Source organism: Gigantopelta aegis, chromosome 8 (genome assembly GCF_016097555.1).
Source record: "Gigantopelta aegis isolate Gae_Host chromosome 8, Gae_host_genome, whole genome shotgun sequence".
Taxonomy (NCBI): domain Eukaryota; kingdom Metazoa; phylum Mollusca; class Gastropoda; order Neomphalida; family Peltospiridae; genus Gigantopelta; species Gigantopelta aegis.
In genome coordinates, this window is record NC_054706.1 from 30,067,190 (window position 1) to 30,088,659 (window position 21,470).

A 21,470-nucleotide genomic window follows, 5' to 3' on the forward strand; every position below is an offset into this window, starting at 1 on the left:
TCGTCTTAGGAATTGTTGATTTAAAGACACTAGAATGTGTGAGAAGAAGTTTGTTTTGTTTAACGACACCACTAGAGCATATTGATTTATTAATCATCGGCTATTATATCTCAAACATTTGGTAATTCTGAAATGTAGTCTTAGAGAGGAACCTGCCACATTTTTCCATTAGTAGCAAGGGATCTTTTATATGCATCATCCCACAGACAGGATAGCACATACCACAGCCTTTAATATACCAGTCGTGGTGCACTGGCTGGAACGAGAAATAGCACAATGGGCCGATGGGGATCGATTTCAAACTGACCGTGTATCAAGTGAGCGCTTTATCACTGAACTACATCCCACTCCAACAAATGTGTGATACAATATAATTCTTAGATATAATCAATTTTGTACATACAGATGTGCATGTACAGGTTGGATATAAATATGTTGGCAGCAGGACATTCCTGTCATGTTTGAGACCAGCATGTTATTAATAATCAATGATAAACAATGTGTATGGCAACATAAACATATATTCATTTATTTTTGGACATACAGATTTCTGCCAGAGGGTAAAATGGGTATGGTGCCATACCCAAATTTCTTTGCAGATTTGTTTTTAAAGTTAACCTTTTGACAAAATTAATTACTCTTATCATATTACTGTATGATTTTCATAACTGTAACCCTAAATTTAACCCATTTTCTTTCTGGCTGCATTCAGTTCCATAGCGCCATACCCCAAATTTCTTTCTGAATGTATATGGCAACATTAAACAAATATTCCTTTATCTCTGGACATACATACCCACCTTTTTCAGGACATTTTGAAAGAATAACATTGTTAGATGTGGTCGTATTACTGGGACTGTTTTGGTGGAAGAATAGAATATTTTTTCCAGTTAGTCTGCAATTTGGTTATTTAAATGGATGGTTACAATGCTTAACAGCTATGTTTGAGACAAACAGGCTTTGGAAATTCTGTTTGTAGCATTTATGGTTCTCTTGCTGTGTTTTAGTGCCCCATAACTTATATCGAAGGCTGTGGTATGTCTTGTTCTGCTTGTGGAAAAGTGCGTGTAATATAAAAGATCCCTTACTGCTAATGAAAACGTGTAATGAGTTTACGCTGAAAACTACATGGGAGAATTACCCAATTTTTGTCATCCTATAAAGCTGATAATAGTTAAATCGATAGGCTTTAGTGTTGTTATTAAACATAATAAACTTTAACAGTATTTTAAAACAGTGTTCTAACTTCATGACAGATCAATTATGGTTTTAGGACAACGGGGTTCATCGAACTTAAATATATAGCCGCTTAATTTGGACATTCAGCCGCTAACATGTATATGTATGTATTTCAAAACACAGTTATTTGAATGTTCTTTACAGACAGGTGTATGTTCGATGTTTGGAATTTTAAAAAATTCGTACAGACAGGCGTATGGTCGATGTTTGGAATAACATCTTTTCCGTCTTGTTTTCCCAACCGTCTTAACGTCTTGTTTTCGGTCTTGAACAATGATTGGTATACTGGGTAATTTAAGACGTACAGATCTATGCCCAGACGTAGTCTGATAGTGGTCAGATATGTCGGTCATATTGCCAAACCTCTGGGATTGCATTTCACCTTTATCAGACATGTACTTCCTGTTCAGTCATCACTGTTGAGGCAAATGTCAGGAATTAATCAGTGCTGGTAAAGTTTGGCTTGAACTGTGAAGAACTTCTCCACGTGCACATGTATGACCTCTTATCTGGCTTTATGGTTCATGCACATTGGCAGCATTTTTTGGTGGGATAGAGGGGGGTGCTTTAGCTTATGTTCTTTTTATTTTTGTCCATCTATTCTGTGGGATATATATTTCTGATAGAACTTCTTTGTTTGCCTTATGTTCAGCACCCTAAAATTGATGGCAGAACAATTGCGTCATCATCATTTTGGCTTCATACATAACCATAATTGTTGTGTTTTTTGTTTGACAAATGGTACGATGTTTTGGGTTTTTTTTTGCTTTGAACATCATTTCAAATGTGATGTTTTTCTACATATATGTAAAAAAAAAAAAACATACCTACACTTACGGGTAGGTTACATCTGCTTAATATAGAACTGACAATTATTTTGATAGGGATGAAGATAATCTTTAAAAGTTTATCTCATAGCTATTATAATGATCATATCACTTAGTATATCCTTAAAGTATTTAAGAAATTAGTTTCATATAATGCTTATATTATTGGTTGTCAGTGTACACAGCCAAAATGATAGTGTCACTGACAAAACAAGTACATGTACTTTTAATTTTAATTTTGTTGTAACATGTATATGTGAAAAAACCTAACATTTAACTCTAAATTATATTTAACATGATATATTATCAAGAATGTCTTTTTAAAAATTTAAATTAACATGGGAGTTAATTTGAACTTCAAAACTTATATATGTTCATATATTTTTTTTACCGAATTGTTAAAAATTGCTAACGTTACTCCTAAAAGGAAGTAATTTGGCCATGATTTTGAGTAACTACATGTACTAGTTAACAGTGGTCGCCATGACAACTGTTTCTGAAATACTTGACAGGTCATGATTTTGACATGCATGCATGTAAATGGGATACAGAGTTACAATGAACATAAGTGTTCCGCATCAATTGATTGCATGCATGCAACCAAGTCAGGAAAAGGAAAAGCTTGACCTTTAGGTTTTGTTGACTCTTTTTTTTTTTCTCAAGTGGTTGAATAGCATAAAATGTGTTAGTAGGATTTACAGTATGAAAGTTAGTTTGATGTGTTGAGATTTCAAGTTGGTTTGTAATCAGGTTTTTAAAATGAGTTGCTTAAAGGTAAGCATTATGATGTAACTGTAGAGATCTACATGTATAGTCAACACAGACATGATGAATGCATGAAGGTTGATTTTACATATTGCTTGTTAACAGATTCTTCTAACACTTTGTGTTGGCCATGTTTTCTATAAATCATTCTGGTTACATGATGGCTGCAGGGCAATAAAATAAAATGTATTATTTAATAGTTGAAATCTGTTCACATGTTTTAGTTGGTTTTCTTGTGGGTATATATAGGTGGGGTTTCTGATTTATAATGTTTTAATGTGCTTCAATATTTTATCATTTGCTGTACATGCATAGCCCTGGAACTTGTCAGTTTGATTGAGAAATTACTACTTAACTTGGATAAATAAACCTATGCATTATGCCACATAACATTATAAGCCTTGAGTAATATTTCATATTTGTATTGGATGGAAACTATAAAAACTCCTTTTCCATCACTATTCATGGTCTTCAGCAAGGTGCAGCTTTATCTAAAGCACGAAGTCCACAACTGAAATTCTGCCTGTTCAGAGTCTGCAGTGATGATAAGATAAACGAAAACCAAATGTGTTTACCAGATATGCAATGATAAGGCATGCGCTGGTGGCGGCTAAATCAAAGATGCTTTCAATGCCAAAAAGTCTGCTATGTGTAAAGATAATCACCTGTTGCCCATATATTTAATCTACTGATAACTCACATTTTTTAGATGTGGATTGATATTTTTTTTTTCTTCTGTTTTTCATGAACTAGGCTGAATATATTTCTAGGGTGGATACCAGGGGAGGGTTTCTCTTTGGTTAGGTAAAATATTACTCAAGACTAAAGAGGGGATATATAATCAGCCAGTCAATTTTTTTATATGCTTGTATTACATGAGAATTGGCACTGGATCAATCTTGCTGGGGTTGTTAAACATTCGTTCATTCATTCATTTATTTATTTTTGGGACTGCAATGCATTTGAAAATGCTTGAGTTCCAGTGGCAGATATTTGCTTGACATTTCTAATACATGTATGTATGTTGATCCCAAACAGCTTAATTTTTTTTTTTACATTATCATTGATAATAGTGATTATGTTGTATGATAATGTACCTGAAATGATCACACAGAATATAAGTATGTATTAGAGTACTTAATCCACACCCTACCCCGGTGTTATCAAGACCAATAAAATGCCTGTGTTTCCTAAAATACTAAATGTTATTGTACTATTGGTTGGTACCACAGTCCATCTTAATTATTACTCCCCATTATCCCTGCAATATTACTACTACAGATACTATTTATCACCTTTCTTGCTGTTATTGCTGAGATTTGATAGGAGTAATCGATGTGGTAGCCATGGGTTTCTTCTACTGTCTAGACCAAGTGTCATAACAGCTAGTTTGTAGACACAAATAGCTGTAGATAAAAAAAAACCAAAATGGTCTGGGTAACATTAAACAACACATTCCATTCTTCATCAGTTATTAAAGTTCTTGGAAGTAAGAACATTTGTTCAAATTCTGTTAATATTATCTGCATGAGGTATATTTCCTGGATGACTTCCAAAAACACTGGAAAAAACATTGTGATCAAGAATACATTCATTTGGGAGTATTTTCAGGAACCATCCATTTTTTATTATAACTACCCCTATAAAACTTTGGATCCTGCCCAAGCAAAACCCAAATAAAAACTTCAGCTCTGCCCTACTTTGGATCCTTCCCATCCAAACCCCTATAAAAGTTTCAGCTCTTCCCCACAATGGATCCTTCCCATCCAAACCCCAATAAAAGTGTCAGCTCTTCCCTACTACTTTGGATTCTGCCCACCCAGACCCCAATAAAAGTTTCAGCTCTTCCCTACATTGGATCCTGCCCACCCAGACCCCAATAAAAGTTGCAGCTCTTCCCTACATTGGATCTTGCCCACCCAGACCCCAATAAAAGTTTCAGCTCTGCCCTTTGACAAGTTTCTGCAGCTGGTTATCATGTGGTGCCAGGCTGCATGCTGGAGTTTGGTGTAGTCCTAATATAGCCAAGAATCTTGATCTCAAGTGGCCAAGCCCAGATCAAATTACAGCCCAATCTCACAACTCAACATCATGTGGTTTGATGGTCAGACTGGTAGATATCAACATATCTTACACCTGATAATAATAATATATCTTCTCAGTGCATGGTTATGATGAAGACTGCATGAAGTAATAATGGAAAATTTACTGAAGAATTTGTTTTAAATTAATTCTATAAAAAAAAGTACAAGATGATAGGCCTATATGTAACAAAATTGTTATAAAGTTTTAATTTTTGAATTACACAAGAACATGTATTATACATTTATAATGAAAACAGAAATGGCTGAACATTTTAATTGATTTTACTTCCTCTTTAAACATATGACTTTGTATCTTATTTGTATTTATTTAACAAATGATTCAGCAGGGGTCACACTGGAAAGAAACAAAAGATAAAAAAGAAGTCTTTAGCCAATTTTCAGATGTGTACAATATTTCTTTAAAAACTACTGAAAAGTGGCTAATTAAAATAAAATATTAGTTAGTAGTAGTCAAATACTAAATATTGTAGCCACCATATTTAATTTAATATTTGGCAATGGGCAGGGAGAGCTTTGGTTCCTGAAGGTCTGTTTTTCCAGTAAGTTAAATTAGCAGCAGGCAAAAAAAAAAAAAAAAGACATTTTGTAAGTTAGAAATAATTTTGTGTTTGAATTGGCATCTAATAAAACAGTAAACAAGTAGTTTGTATAATTCCACACACTGGTTATTCCAAGATGGTTTGGGGAATAAGGAATCAATAATCATTGGGTGATGCTTTCCCAGTCTCTGACACATGGCTAATCTAAATACACACAGGGAAAGGCAGTGGAAGTAAATAACTTAACACTGTTTGTTCCTGTTGGCTTTAATTGTTCATTCCACCATGACTGCAGAAATTGTATTCATGCTGCTGAGGATATCTAGTTTGTGTTTAATGTTATATGAAATGTCAGCTGTCTAATGGTGTAAATATATAATGTGCTAATTTAGTCTGGTATGTGGTGTAAAAACAAAAATGTCATGAACAAATACAAGTAAATTTATACTAAAGAGGAAAATGATATGTATTTAAATCTAAATTAGACCCCAAAAAACCCCTCACTTGTTTTATGTAAATTTTTCATTATATAGCAAACAATATGATTAATTAAGTCTGTTCTATGAATGATTATTAATCTTTTGAATATAAAGGGGAAAAAAGTTAAAAACGAATATGAAGAAAGAATCATAAAAATATGCTAAAGATATGCATTAGTCCACTTTTATTTTAATTGGATGTCAGTCATTTATAGAAATTCATCTGCATGACTAAGCAAGAGTATAGAAATTTTATTAAAACAACATGACAGTAAAGTCTTTTATTACTCAGGAGAGTAATTCCCAGGACTGCGAGCTGTAGAATTAAGGCAGATAATATTGATATTCTGTATGGCCCAAATCCTCGCTGCTAACTGCAATTGAGGAACTGCCTGCCAGTACAATATCTTGTCCATAAATCTAGAAGTTACCCTTCCCTGAACTTGTATTGGCAGGCAATTCGGGATGCAGACAGTTTGGCGATTGCTTCAAGAAATGAGCCTCGTCAACAAGCTCCATGCATTGCAGTAGATTGAATTAATATTGCACAATGCAAAGACTTATCCATAAGAATTATTTGCCCTGTCTTAATATCCAAAAATAAATCTTATTCAGTTGCCCCATTTTCGAGTGAGTTATGAGATGAGCAAAGTTCTGTATAGGAGGCCGATTTCTTGCCTGTGTGCTTATTTATAAAGGAAAGTCACATGATATATAATTCTGAATAAATCAATTCTCATTTAGGAGGTTTGTGTGCCTTTGTCATGTTTGTCCATCTGAACCTACGATGAGTAATATTGCCTTGTTACAATCCGAGTGAGTTACAAATTGGACATGGCAAGATTTCACTGGCTCCATGGCTGTTAATTAAATGCTGATGGTTCGGGACAGAAGCTGGAGAAACGGTTGTGTTGTATTTCACAGTTCACAAGGAAGGGCACTGACATAAATACATGTGCATAAATAAGATGGGGGGAAAACTGGTGAGAGAAGAAAACCCAACGATATCACCAATAACAGTATTGTTGGATTAAAGTCATGTTTCTGTCACTACCTTGAGGCCATCTTCACAGAAAAAGGAAGGGGAAAAAATCATTACATCAGCAGCGAATGACTGTAAATTGAGTTGGAACACTGATTTTCATGAGCAGTTTGTTACCATGGAAACGTGAGAAAATCACACCGAGGCAGTGTCTTGTAGATCAATTACAGCGACATGGCCGGTTTGATAAACATGTATCTAAGTCTTCTCACACAAGCTAAGAATCGTAATGTGCAGTATATCTCTGCGGTCTCCCAGTTGCAGGTTAGTGGTGTCTACGTCTAGTACACGTTCACTTCTTTTCACGTTTTTCTTGGCTTTTTTTTCTTCACTTGTTTAAAAATGTGCTGTAGTGCCGAGAAGATGGAACAAGGCTGAGATCAATACAAGACATGTGCACTGCCTTGTAAATAGGTTAAAGATGTCACCCACGTTAGAGATCTGTACAGCCATGCTGTTAAAACATACATTTACATGTCTTGATCATCTTTATAGCTTGAACTCGACGATAATAATTGTATAAAATTATTCTTATAATCTTGTGAATAAAAAAAATAAAAATGTTTAATATAAAATCATTCCTATAATCTTGTGAATAAAAAGTAAAAATGTTTATAAAATCATTCCTATAATCTTGTAATATAAAATCATTCCTATAATCTTGTGAATAAAAAGTAAAAATGTTTAATATAAAATCATTCCTATAATCTTGTGAATAAAAAGTAAAAATGTTTAATATAAAATCATTCCTATAATCTTGTGAATAAAAAGTAAAAATGTTTAATATAAAATCATTCCTATAATCTTGTGAATAAAAAATAATGTTTAATATAAAATCATTCCTATAATCTTGTAATATAAAATCATTCCTATAATCTTGTGAATAAAATATAAAAATGTTTAATATAAAATCACTTCGTATAATAATGTGAATAAAAAGTAAAAATATTTAGTATGTTTGTTACTTATAAAAATAAAAGTCTGCAAAATTAAATTTGTTAAGATATCAATTCCTTGGATTTTTTGTGAGTTATATAATATATTGTGTTCAGTGTATAGTAGCTATGTTACACTGCCTTTGTGGTGTAATGTGGTAATGCCTTCAGCTTTACAGTTGGTAGGTACCGAGTTCACATCTCTCTACTGACTCAGCCCAAAGCAAATTTGTAACTGTGAGTTTGTGTATCAGCAAAACTGTACTAGCTACTCAGACATCTTTCTCACTAATTACTAACAACGAACCATTAATCCAACCCCACACCATATCACACCAACATCCCAGGTACTTAAACTTTAATTATTTTAATATAAGTACGAATATAAAGCCACAGTAAGATAAATGCATACAGAAAGTTTTCAAAATAGTGCTGGGGGTGAAATTTACCCATTTTTTAATCTTCAGGGCATTGGAATACCTCACATCAAACGGGGGAGGGGTTAGTTTTTCATAAATGGTGGCAGGCCTGTATCCTCAGGGCTAGCAGTGTTTGAAATACAGCAGGAAAATGAATAAATAAATGAATATCTATTGTAAGTATATTCTTCTCTTCATTCCTGTATCATCTTTCAAAGGCAATATTTCTAGTGGATTATCAAAGTAGCCAATTATTAATAATCTTATCTAGCAATACTGCTTTCCTCAGAACCGTTTGTATTGTAATGCTTGCTCTTACTGAGTTCAGGGAGCTGGGTCAGTGATGTGGAGTGCTTTGTTTGCTTTGAGAGGAGTGTAAGTGTAGGGTAAACACACAGCTATTTGATCACCCACCTGCTGCAGTATCAATGGATTTTGCACACATTTCAAGAAACTAATTGTTTTGCCATTAATTCCTTGCAGAATAAGGGGAGGAAAAAATAACAGCCAAAAAATTGGATAATCTGCAAATTGTTCAGAGAAGTAATATTAGTAACAGTTGCTTCACAGATAACAACTTTGTCCTGCGATAGCCACATTTTTGGTTGTGTTAATGGTTAAGCCATTAGCTTGAAATAGGTGTTGGGTTTTTATCCTATGTAGTACTGGTTCTAATACAGTGTTCTTTTCTTGCCCAGACAGTACTCTTTGATGAAATAAATGGTTGTGTCTCTTGACAGACATGCTTGAACATCTTTAATTATCTCTCTCACCCGACCCCCCCCCCCCCCCCCCCCCACCCCACACACACACACCCATATACACACATACACACCTTAGAGCACTTACAAGTCTGATATATGATGGGTCATATGATTTTGATCGAACTCTCAACTTCTCCCCATTTCAACCAGAACCTAACATCTGGTATATTCATAGGTCCTGGTATGTGTAACTGAGTGTAATAGTGTCGTCCGGCCTATATGAACAAATGCATAGAAAAAATTCCTTACATCTATTACCTATTCGTAGCCTATGTGTCAATCTGTAGTTAAAATAAAAGTAAAGTCTCTGTTTAAAACCACAAATTTAAAACTAAATGTTGACATCCTCATCAGGAGGAAACTAAACATAAAAACAGGAGTTCAGCCTTTAAAACCAGTAGGATAAAAACAGTCCAAGATTTAAAAGATTGATCACATCTGTAGTTAAAAAAGAGGTGCCATTTAAATTATATAAACAGTGCATATTGCTTCTTTTGAGTTTTTACAATATTCAATTCCCAATAACATTGGGGTAGGTGTCCCTGTTGTAATATATTTTTTAACTTGAATACGGATTCAGTAAAATGTTTGGAAAAAATTGTGGCCACAATTCTATAATACATTTTGTAACTTAAACTAGTCTCGGTGTATCATCGCTAGTATACTATCCTCACCTGAATGTATACGTGGAAGGAGTAATTGGATGGTTGTTTAATAAAGGTATATGTAAATCTTGATTTAAAACTCTAATAACACAGATAAGATCAATAATATGTCAAGTACATCTGTGAATTAGTTACAGTGTGTGTTCAGAAATAGAAGTATGGCCATCAATGTACTTGACATTTCATTAAATGTTGCATGACACTTTATAGTGGCTAATAACTTATGTTCTGTGACTTGTTGTAGTGTGGAATAGATGAATTATTATATATATATATATATATATATATATATATATATATATATACATATGGCCGTTTGTATAGCTCCAAGACTTGATCACATAAAGGGTTGGGTGAAGTAGGGGGAGGGATCAAGTTTTATAATTAGAGATACACAGACCACCCACAGAATTGTCATTTGAAACAAGTCCACATTTATGGGAGGTGGGGATGGCACTCTCACCAGACTAAAAATAATGATTACAATGTCTTATACCACCCCTAACCCCAACCACCATTCCCCATTTCATCATTCTTAGGAATAGCATTAAGGTAATAAACTCTTGGATTGCCAATTACCAAAATGATAATACTTGAACAGTAAAATATATTTAATTTAAAAAAACAGAATTAAAGAATATGATATGGAAGTTTTAACGGATATTGCAAGTTTCATCTGTGTTTAAAAAAAAGAAAAAGAGTTGAATCATTAAGCCAGTGGTTGAACTGTGTTTTAGCCTGAAGGAATCTAAGATCCAAATTAGATGACTTGTCTCTTCAGTGTATTGGTTTTGGAGATAATTAGCTCTAAATATTCATTGACTGGGGTCATGAATACCAATCAGACGATGTAGCATCTCTTGGTCGTATTGTCAGCACCGTGTATTTCGTTCATTACTAAAACACCACTAAAGAAAACATAAAAAGACAAATTAATGTGTAAAAAAAAAAAAAAGAGATGAATTATTTTAATAAAAAAAATTGTCTATGCATATTTAATATTGCAATATTTTATCAGAGGAAATGTTACAAATATTTATCAGTTACTTGTAATATTATTGAAAGGATGTTTTTTTTTACACTGCTGCTAGAAAGAAGAAGTCCTGTGGGAAAATGTTTAATGGAGGGATGTTTTTGTTGATGTTACTCTAGATTGTGTAGTATTCAGCTTAACACTTTTCATCAGTACTGATCATCAAACATTAAGGAGGACTATAGTATGTTTTTAGAGAAATAATTTGAATGCACTGCTGGTATTTGCACCACTACTCATGGTGCCATGGAGACCGTGTATTCTGTCTTTGTCTTGGAAATAAAAATCATCTGTTACTGACTGGATTGTCCTACTTGCTATGTGGTGCTGATTACTTGCATCTGTTGGCCAGTTCTCAGCCATGCATGCAGGACAAAGGTGGATTATGTAACCGGTCTTACCTAACATCCTACTTTACTCCAGGGAATTAACAGCAGCTCTGGCATTTGGTTATTTACCAATTTACATCTTTCAACTATCTTCCTTCAACTGAACAGTCTTCAATCTCTGGTGGTCATTCTAGCAGGAACAATTTGCATAGCTTGTGGAGAGCATTTTGTTTTCCTCTATAGCTTGTGTTCAATTTTGGGGGTTCATTTGATTGTGCATATAGCTACAGAAAGGTTTTAAGAGAAATATTTTGTTTTAGTATTTGATTTTTAACACATTGATTATTGACCGTAAAGATGCTTTTGAGTCCAGAACAGTTCCAAGAACAATACCTAAGCTCTTTGTTTCAGGTCAGTAAATAAGAGTTTGAAAATGCATGGATAAAGTAGACTGAGCTGTAGGGATGGGTGTGGTCCTGTTCAACACTGTAAAAAGTATTATAATATGTAGCCTTGAAATTGTTTACTATCATGACTGACTCACTTTGGATTGCATGAACCTAAACATAAAATAATTATTGTACTCATGATTATAATTTTAAAATTAACATTTTATATGTTCCTTCTTGTAAGGGGTCTAAGAAGTTGACTTTTATTGCAAATTTTAATATATTTATCTGTGATATTCATATAATCAGTTGTAATATACTGACATGGTTTCTGTCAGACTGTACAATTTTCTTAACCCTAACCCTAAACATAACCATAAACATAACCCATTTTCTTTCTGGAGGAGGCCCTCCATACTCTGGTTGCATTCAATTCCATAACGCCAGACCCAAAAATGCATTTCTGGCAGAAGCACTGTTTGGTGATATTTATACTTTGCACAGCTCTTTACTCTGTTTTAATTTTATATTGATGTTGATCATCAATTCATCTATTTTTATTATTTGGCTTTGTAGCATCTGAAACGCGCATTATAGTATTTTTACATTTAAGAATAATTATGCAGATATGTTGTTGTTTCATATGGCCTCTTAATTAGTATATTTCTGTTACATTTTGATCAATAAGCTTATATTGTAATTTGTATGTGAACACATGTAGATCTAAAACTGCTCACTTTAATTTGAGTACATATATATCAACATGGTAGGATTTATCTATAATTGTCATTATATACTTCCAACAGGAAATGCAATCAAATTATTCTTCCTACATGTACAATGGATGTAATTTGTCAGTGTAAAAGGGAAGGGTTCAAATTCTCCAATGACAAAATATTTATCAATAATTAATGCTTGGCATTCTCGTCAGTCCGTTTTTTGACAGTATTAGCCACTTGGTAAGTGCTTCTTGTATGTTTTCGACTTTTTCTTTTACTTTTACATGTGCATATATTCAATATTGTAGTATAGGTGTGTGGGTTTTTTTAAGTTGACATAAATATAAACTGGTTTAATTTACATTTTTTATATGGAACAAATTTAAATATTGGTTAAAAAATGAAATGTAAACTGCGGTAGGTAAAACATATTTTTACTGCATGTTATCAGGGCTAGCTCAGTCAGCAGAAAATTTTGCCATATTATCTATTAAACTTTATAATTTTATTTGATTCACAGGTATTTTGTAACAAAATATCAATTAATGCTTGAAATTGTTTCGCCAAATTGAAATAAACTTGACCAGTTTTTAAAATTCTCAATTGTTGAATTTGACTAGTGTCAGAGCTACATATAATATAGCCTTGCCTTATGAACTGCTATTTTTTCATAATCAGTTATCTTTAAAATCTTAAAGCATACCAGTACATTGTATGTTTCCTGTTTAATTATCACTGTATTACTGGTATAAAGAATTCTATAGTTGGAAATTAAAGAAAAAGGTGTGGTTGGTTTTGATGACACCTCAAGTTACTGTTAATCATATGCTTTTATAAAATTACTTGTATTCGGTATCAAACATATGTTAATTAATTACATATGGTCTGCCAGTTAAATGTAGCTGTTTGAAATTGAATAAACAGTTATGGTTACGTTAAAATAATTGACATTGTGGATGATATATTGTTTATGCAAAAGTAATGGCATTTAATTATTTAATAATGTGCTTATAAATATCTCATTAGAAAAAATAGCCCAAACCCCCATTGCAGAAAATTGCTGTAATTTATTAAGAATTTGGTTGACATTTTAATAATTGTGATAATTGCGAGTTATGTGCCATAATTAACATTGTTAGAAAGTGTTTAATAGTGAAACGCATACAGCTATGAGATCATTTCTGTACTTTCCTCCCTTCGTTGAGGGGCACCATCCTATTTGTGAGTACTTTGTTCCGGTTGTTCAAACTCAGCTGTTTCCTGATGTGGGTAAGCAGCATGTAGTACTTGTGCATGAAAACCAAAGGAATAGTTATTTGACAATACGCGAGCACATTATTTATTTAGAAGTATTATTAGATGTGTAATTGGGACTTGGGTTTGGAGAAGAAAAAAGGCTGACTTGCAGTACTTACACAGTATTCAAGACAAATTGTCATTCTATTCATCTCGGTTAAACAGCTTTAATATCATGAGTACCACTGAACAACTATGTGGAGAATTCTTAAGTTTTCAGGGCTAGCTCTGGGTGAGCAAAACAATTCGCCAAATTGTCTTTTAAAACTTCAAATATTGCAGAAATTGTCAGTTATTTTCTTAAAAATGTCAATTATTACATGCAATTATTTTGCCAAACTAAACTAAAATTCGCCAACTGCTTTCAAAATTCACAATTGGCAAATTTGATGAGTGCCAGAGCTGTGTTTTAAAATTAAAAGTTGCATCGGAAACCAACATACAAGAAAAAAACATTGAAAAATAAGTTAATATAAAGGTACACTTGGAATGTCAATGTGAAACAAAACCATTGTACAGGTATATGTTAGGATTAAGTAACTCAACAGTTATGCAAATATAATTAACTTAAATCAAGATCAAAATCACATGAACCAACTTCCATTTACCTAAACAAAAAAAAAAAAAAAAAAAAAGAGTTAATATTGTTTCCGACTTGTAAATGGTTTTTAAATCAGATCACGTACATATCTGTTAAGTAGCAATTTCTATTAAGCAGTCAACTGTTTTTAGAAACTGCCTAATAAATTTGTAACAAGTGCATTTACTGATAACTTTTTCACTCTGTATTTGTATGGGATTTTTTAAAATTATAAATGGAAAAAAACCTACTTCTCTTGAATATAATTATGGAACATCATAAAATGAATGATGGGTTATAGTGATGTAAAATTGGACTGTGAAAATCAATATTTCCAAGATAGAATGAGGAGAATAAACAAGTTTGGTCAAATGTACACAGCATATACATTTAAAAGCCTAAAAGCACCAAAAACATTTCTGAATGGTTCAAGAAAGCTTTCAGACAAAGCCTAATTTTTTGCTTTGTTAGTACACCAAAGCATAGTATTTTCCTAAAGGTAATAAAAGTTGCACCTGGTATATTGTAATCTTTTTAAACCATATGAATATGGGTAATCTTTTTAAACCATATGAATATGGGTATCTGTGTGTGTACACCTGCATACATGCAATTACTTACTCCTGTACTCAGCGTCTTTATCATCTTTTAAGAGTAGCCCATGAAGTGGCAACAGCGGGTTTCCTCTCTCAATATCTGTGTGGTCCTTAACCATATGTCTGACACTATATAACCGTAAATAAAATGTGTTGAGTACGTCGTTAAATAAAACATTTCTTTCTTTCTTTATCATCTTTAACTTGCGCAGAATACTAGGCAGGCTCAACATTGCTGTAGGTAATACAGAACTTAAACTGGAAAGTATTTCATTGTAGCCAATGTAGAGAATATTCTTTTAAAAGTATCAAACAGTGGTTACTTAGACAACATTTTATCAGCCAAATACTAAATATTGTAGCCACTTCATATATAAAGTTTTTTTGGGTTTTTTTAGCAGTTGGCTATCTTGGAAATATTGTAGGATGAGGCCTGGTAGTAAATTTTTTAATTTTAGCCTCTCAATATATGTTACATTTTGTCTGGACTTAAAGTTAGATCTTGTTCCTTGCAGCACATTGTACAGACTCCAATGACTCCCACATACACATTTGCAGGGTTAGCCCTGGTAATAAATTCTTAACTTTGAGTTTCTCAATATATGTTACATTTTGGCTGGACTTAACCTTAGATCTTGTTCCTCTTAACCTTAGATCTTGTTCCTTTCAGCATATGGTACAGACTCCGATGACTTCCATATACATATTTGTAGGGTTAGCCCTGGTAATAAATTCATAAATTTGAGCCTTGAATATATATATATCTTACAATTTGTCTGGACTTAACCTTAGATCTTGTTCCTTGCAGCATATGGTGCAGAATCAGATGACTCACACGTACACCTTTGCAGGGTTAGCCCTGGTAATAAATTCTTAAATTTGAGCATATTACATTTTGTCTGGACTTAATGTTTGATCTTGTTCCTTGCAGCACATGGTGCAGAATCAGATGACTCCCACATACACATACACTCAGGCAGCAGGAGTTCCGGGAGCGGTGACGGGTGTTCCAGGCATGACAGGGCTGGAGGAGTACCACCACCAGGTGGTGAGCCAGGCGGCGACGATCGCGGCCCCCGGCGAGCCGCAGACGCCCGCCTACACCATGCCTGCTGCTGTGACAACCAATGGTGCCATTGAGCAGCAGACGGTAAGGGGACGGCCATTGAATGTACGTTAAGTCTTAATCGGTGCATGCGCGTTGGTGTGGTTTCACTTTGTGCTGATGGTTTCGCTGGTTCCAACGTTGGTTGGGTTGGTTACGAGTTGCTAACTGCCAGTCAGGTTTGGTTTTTGGCATGCCATTTTGTTTGTGTTTTTTTCTCATTTTCATTTTAGTTTTAAATTATATTAACAGATTTTTATTAAAAAAAAATTAAATTCCCCATTAAAACATTGATTGAAAGGTTTACATATTTAGTGTTTATTAGAAGCTGAAGTAAAATTAACATCAGTATTTCTTTGTTAATGCATATTATTACTGTAAGAAGATAACTAGTATAGACATTTAAAATACAATTATTGCTGGGGCAAAATATTTTTAACTGAAGCCATTTTGTGAATTGTAAGGTCTGTGTTCCTAATTTAATCCAGCCACTTAGCTGTGCACCAGCCGTTTTATACAGATCAAAAGTATACATCGTAGTAAAGACTTTAAAATTTTTTAATCTTATTATTTCTTCTTTTGCGAACATCATTTTGAATGTGTTTTACTACTTTTTGTCTGTGATTGGCTCCGAGTCTTAATGTCTGATTGCCATACATTCTGTATGAGACTGTTGAATCAATTTATCACAAAGGTGCAGACTTAATTCCTGATTATTAGGTTTATAGGACAAATGTGTAATCCTCTTAGACTTTGTTTAAAAACAAGGACATTATAACTGGTTTATTGTAGTCAAATAGTTTTTGGAAAAGTGGATGATTTTGCTAAATATATTTTATGAAATAAGATTCTACTAATTTATATAAAATTTGTTTTTACATATTGGAGGTAAAAAAAACAAAGTCTCATGTCTAAAAACTAGTGGGAGATTGTGGGTGGAACACTGGAAATACCTCATGAAAATAGAATCTTTGTGCTGAATTGAATTGAGCATAACTTTAGTGCTATGTTTATAAGGTGGGGTTTTTTTTTTACAAATATCTAAAAAAAACACACAAAAAACCCAGAAGATTTTTGTTGAGGAAAACAAAGAATTGTATTAACATCTGAAAGTGGGAACTCAATAAAAGCACGACCGGCCTCGGTGGCGTCGTGGCAGGCCATAGGTCTACAGGCTGGTAGGTACTGGGTTCGGATCCCAGTCGAGGCATGAGACTCCAAACCCTGAGTGAGTGCTCCGCAAGGCTCAGTGGGTAGGTGTAAAACCACTTGCACCGACCAGTGATCCATAACTGGTTCAACAAAGGCCATGGTTTGTGCTATCCTGCCTGTGGGAAGCACAAATAAAAGATCCCTTGCTGCTAATCGGAAGAGTAGCCCATGTAGTGGCGACAGCAGGTTTCCTCTCAAAATCTGTGTGGTCTTTAACCATATGTCTGACGCCATATAACCGTAAATAAAATGTGTTGAGTGCGTCGTTAAATAAAACATTTCTTTCTTTCTTTCAATAAAAGCACCTGCTTTTTAAAAACATTCCATCCCGTCAAAGCCTCTTTGTTTTGAGCTATAGAATATCTGAAATATTTGTCGCCCATCCATAAATAAACCTGCACAGATAAACAAATACATCCTTGTGGATCTGATCCTATTTATTTTCTTGACTTTTTCATATTATCACTTCCTGGTTGCCATAGCATTTCCTTATCGGTTTTCAAATTATCACTCAGAAGTGCATGTTGATCCAGAACAACATTTCTTGTTCCATACAGCAATAGTTTTGTTTTGACAAGGTACCACAAGTAATATTAATAATGATGTGTACATACTAGTAGCTGTTTGTTGTCTTCTTCAAATAGATATCGGTTTAGGATTCATTATACGGTTGAAATAAAATGTATAATATTAAATATTTTGTGGAATGTTTTTTTATACTTCTATTTAAAATTTGTCCAAATAATGTAGTGTTTAGTTTCAAAAGATTTCAAGCCTGTTAGGGTACTTATGATCTGTTTTATTTTTATTACATACCCTTAAATTATTTTTTGGCAGAATGCCTGTTGAGTAAAAATGCTTTTGATGAACAAGACCTCTTTCACTTTCATGTATGTTCTCTGATCTTAAAAGCATCCACTAAATTATTGGCAGCATTTTGGTTGGCATACTTGACACCATCTGGTTCATTTACCATGTTAAGGAAAAGATTACTTTTTAAACAAGGAAAAGATTATCTTTGAAAGCAAGCTTTCTTAATGCATATGCAGGAAGCTGATAAAATCAGCATTGAAAATGTGAGGTTGGCAGGAAGATGTCATTTATCTGGTTAATTTCTTATGCTACTAATGGAAAAATGTAGCGTGGGTTTCCTCACTGAGACTATGTAAAAATTACCAAATAGTTGAGATCCAATAGCCGATGATTAATAAATCAATGTGCTCTAGTGGTGTTGTTAAACAAAACAAACTTCTTATTAGAAGTGTGATGGAACGGGTAAAGTGGTACATGTTAGCATCTACTGATATGCTGTCTCAAAGGTTTACCACGTTTTTGACTGAATTAATAAGTAGGCTGGGATGAAGAAGTTATTTGCAATAACATCTATGCTTGGTCGAAGCAATGTATCAATATGACAGCAGTCATGCATAAATTACGAGCATAGCACAAAAGACCTCGAAAGAGATTGATGACTTCTTTATTTGACATATATGTATGCATGAATGTTTGTACATTGGAATACAGAACATGTTTACAGCAGTTGGTTTTATTGTGGGGGGGGTGGTGGTTGAGGTGTATTTGTGTGTGTGTGTTTTAGGCTGAACAGTATTATACGTAAGCAGTTTGGTGGATTCTGATTGAATTTAAGCATACAAACTGCAGCAGAAGGAAGGTGTTAATTTTCCAAACTTATATCTTATAATTAATGGAACATATTTGACAAATTCAACTTAATGATTCAGTAAAGAACATCTTGTATATGTATGTTCATATGTGCTTAATGAAACAACCTGGCTCATAATGATATTAATTTAACTCATTTATGAGATGGGTTAAAATTATATTCATGTTAGAAAAAATTAATCTATGAGTATGATCATTAGTTGCACTTAATACGTTTTGTTTTAGCAGGGTTCACCCTGGATAGGTTTTGGTTGTTGCCCATTTTAAAAAAAATTGAGAAATATTATATTGAAGTATTATTCAAAGCTGATCAGTTTGATCAAAATGACCTTATCTAATCTATATGAAAATATTGAAAATTAAACATTGGCTGGTTTGGCTACTGACACGATGAGCCTGCTTTTAGTGTCCTTATATAAATTTCTTCTTTTTGTTTTAAATCTTTCTCTTCTTGTTTTTTCAATTTATGTACATTTAAATTGTATTAAAACAGAAGGCTGCCAAGTCTCCAAGTTGACATATCCCATATAGATGTAGTTAGATTTAGGTTTTGTCTCCACTTATTTATTTATTCATTTGATTTTTCTGATTCCTGAATTACATGTATTATGAATTAAATTGCATGTTTTATCCATTGCATGATACTAACACCTAATTATACTAACACCACCATTACAGTATGTGTAACATTTTAATAATTACTGTTAAAAAATGTGATATATATATAACTACAGTCAAAAACTTGATCATTATAACATTACATAATCATGAAATATGAGGACATCAGCAGTGCACAAATATGAAAATAACGTGTTGTTGGCACAGTATTTTGCAGTCAGTATCCGACGCTAATTACTATATTACACAATACTGGCTGTATTCTAGTGGTCAGTTTTTTTGGTGTACGAAGAGGAAGGATGGACAGGTTTTCATTGATTTTGCAGTCCTGTTCTGGCTTTAAATAAATAAGTCCTGCTCCATATGTTTGATTTCGTGGTTGTGTCATGTTTGCGTATTCATTTTCACCAGACGCTTAGTAAATTGTAAGATTGAAAGATGGGACATAGTTCATTGGTAGAGCATTCGTTCAAGATGCAATGGAACAAAGGATTGATCACCAGAGGAGCACAATGGGTCTTATCGCCTGAGGTGGCCCAGTTAGGTTTTTCCCATCCCACCCAGTCACCCATGACTTTCATATCAAATCGGAACAATCTTCTTTTTTTTAATTTCAGAATGCTAACTGTATCTCTGCACTTGTTTTCATTTGAACTTATTTTCATGCCTATATCCAATTAAGGTTCAAGCATGCTGTCCTGGGCACACACCTCAGCTATCTGGGTTGTCTGTCCAGCACAGTGGGTTAGTTATAAGTGAGAGAGAAGAGGGTGTAGTGGCCTTACACCTACCCATTGAGTTGTTAAAACTCGCTCTGGGTGGGAGCCGGTACTGGGCTGCAAACCCTGTACCTACCAACCTTATGTCTGATGGCTTAACCAGCGACACCACCGAGGCCGATATCTCTGCACAAAGCAGAGTTGAGTTTTGCAAAGTTATGATAACTTCCATGAATCACCGTCGGGTGCCTCGTCTATGAGGACTGGTGTGTGTGTTGTGTTGTTTACAGGAAAAAGTGCATGTAAAAGATCTCTTGCTATTATTTGCTGGGACATAGCTCAGTGGTAAAGCATGGTTGGTTTCTGATTGATTCCAGTTGGAGGATCCATTAGGCTATTTCTCGTTCCAGCCAGTGCACAAGAACTGGTATACAGAAGGCTGTGGTATGTGCTGTCCTGTGCAGGATGGTGCTACTAATGGAAAAATGTAGTGGGTTTCCTTTCTGAGACTTATCAAAATGACCAAATGTTGGACATCTAATAGCTGATGATTAATAAATCATTTTGCTCTAGTGGTGTTGTTACACAAAACACTCTTTTTATTTGCTTGTGTAGCAGCAGCTTGTTTCCTATTTAGAGACCAATTGTCGGAAATTCATGTTATTAATTGAATATCAAATACACATGTAGTTTAAATTGTACTGAAGTGAAGGTTTTCCTTTATAAAATTTAGTATCATGAAAGATATTATTACTATTAGCATAAAACAAATTTGTTTTGACGGAGTGGTTAGTTATTGAAAGTGACACTTTCTTTTTTTATTAAAATATTTCTTTTTGCATGTCAGGACAAAAATAAAATCAGTTTTCTAATAATTTATATCCACTACCCTAACTGTATGGTGACTAGCTGTTCATTAATTTTAATTAGATGTAGTTGCATGGTACGGTCAATAGCTGTTCATTAATTTTAATTGGATTTAATACATGAACACCTGTGATAGATTCAGGGCTAGCTCTGTCACTCGCCAAATTCGCCAATAGCGAATTTCAGGAACAATTGGCAAATTTTATTTTGATATGGCGAAAAAATTTCATGTACTAAATTAATTGATATTTGGTTGAAAAATAACAGTGGATTTTGCATGTTTAAGATAATTTGGCGAATGGTTTTGCTTACCCAGAGCTAGCCCTGTCTAAGATTTATAAACACTGGTTTCCATACAGTCTGAAACACATTGCTGACTGACACAGATTAACACAGACCAAATAAAATTTTATTGGAACATGGTCACAGATGTCGGGAGTCAGACCAGCGATTGGATTGGGGATGAAATGTGTTTAAATTTACAGATATGTTGCACTGTCTGCATCAGTCTGAATCAATCTGCATCTCTTAACAATTGCATGTAA

At 33.8% G+C, this 21,470-nt stretch overlaps 1 protein-coding gene across 9 annotated transcripts in view; it reads left to right on the forward strand.

Moving 5' to 3' along the window:
* LOC121378471 (RNA binding protein fox-1 homolog 2-like) overlaps positions 1-21,470 on the forward strand; it is a 130,117-nt gene that overhangs the window by 76,263 nt on the left and 32,384 nt on the right. For 7 of the 9 annotated variants that reach the window (XM_041506649.1, XM_041506651.1, XM_041506658.1 and 4 more), the window contains one exon: positions 15,653-15,892. In XM_041506649.1, coding sequence (XP_041362583.1) covers positions 15,653-15,892 — 240 coding nt within the window. Of the gene's footprint in view, positions 1-13,453; positions 13,519-15,652; positions 15,893-21,470 lie in introns of those variants that run through there. The other 2 variants (XM_041506657.1, XM_041506652.1) reach the window with 2 other exon arrangements.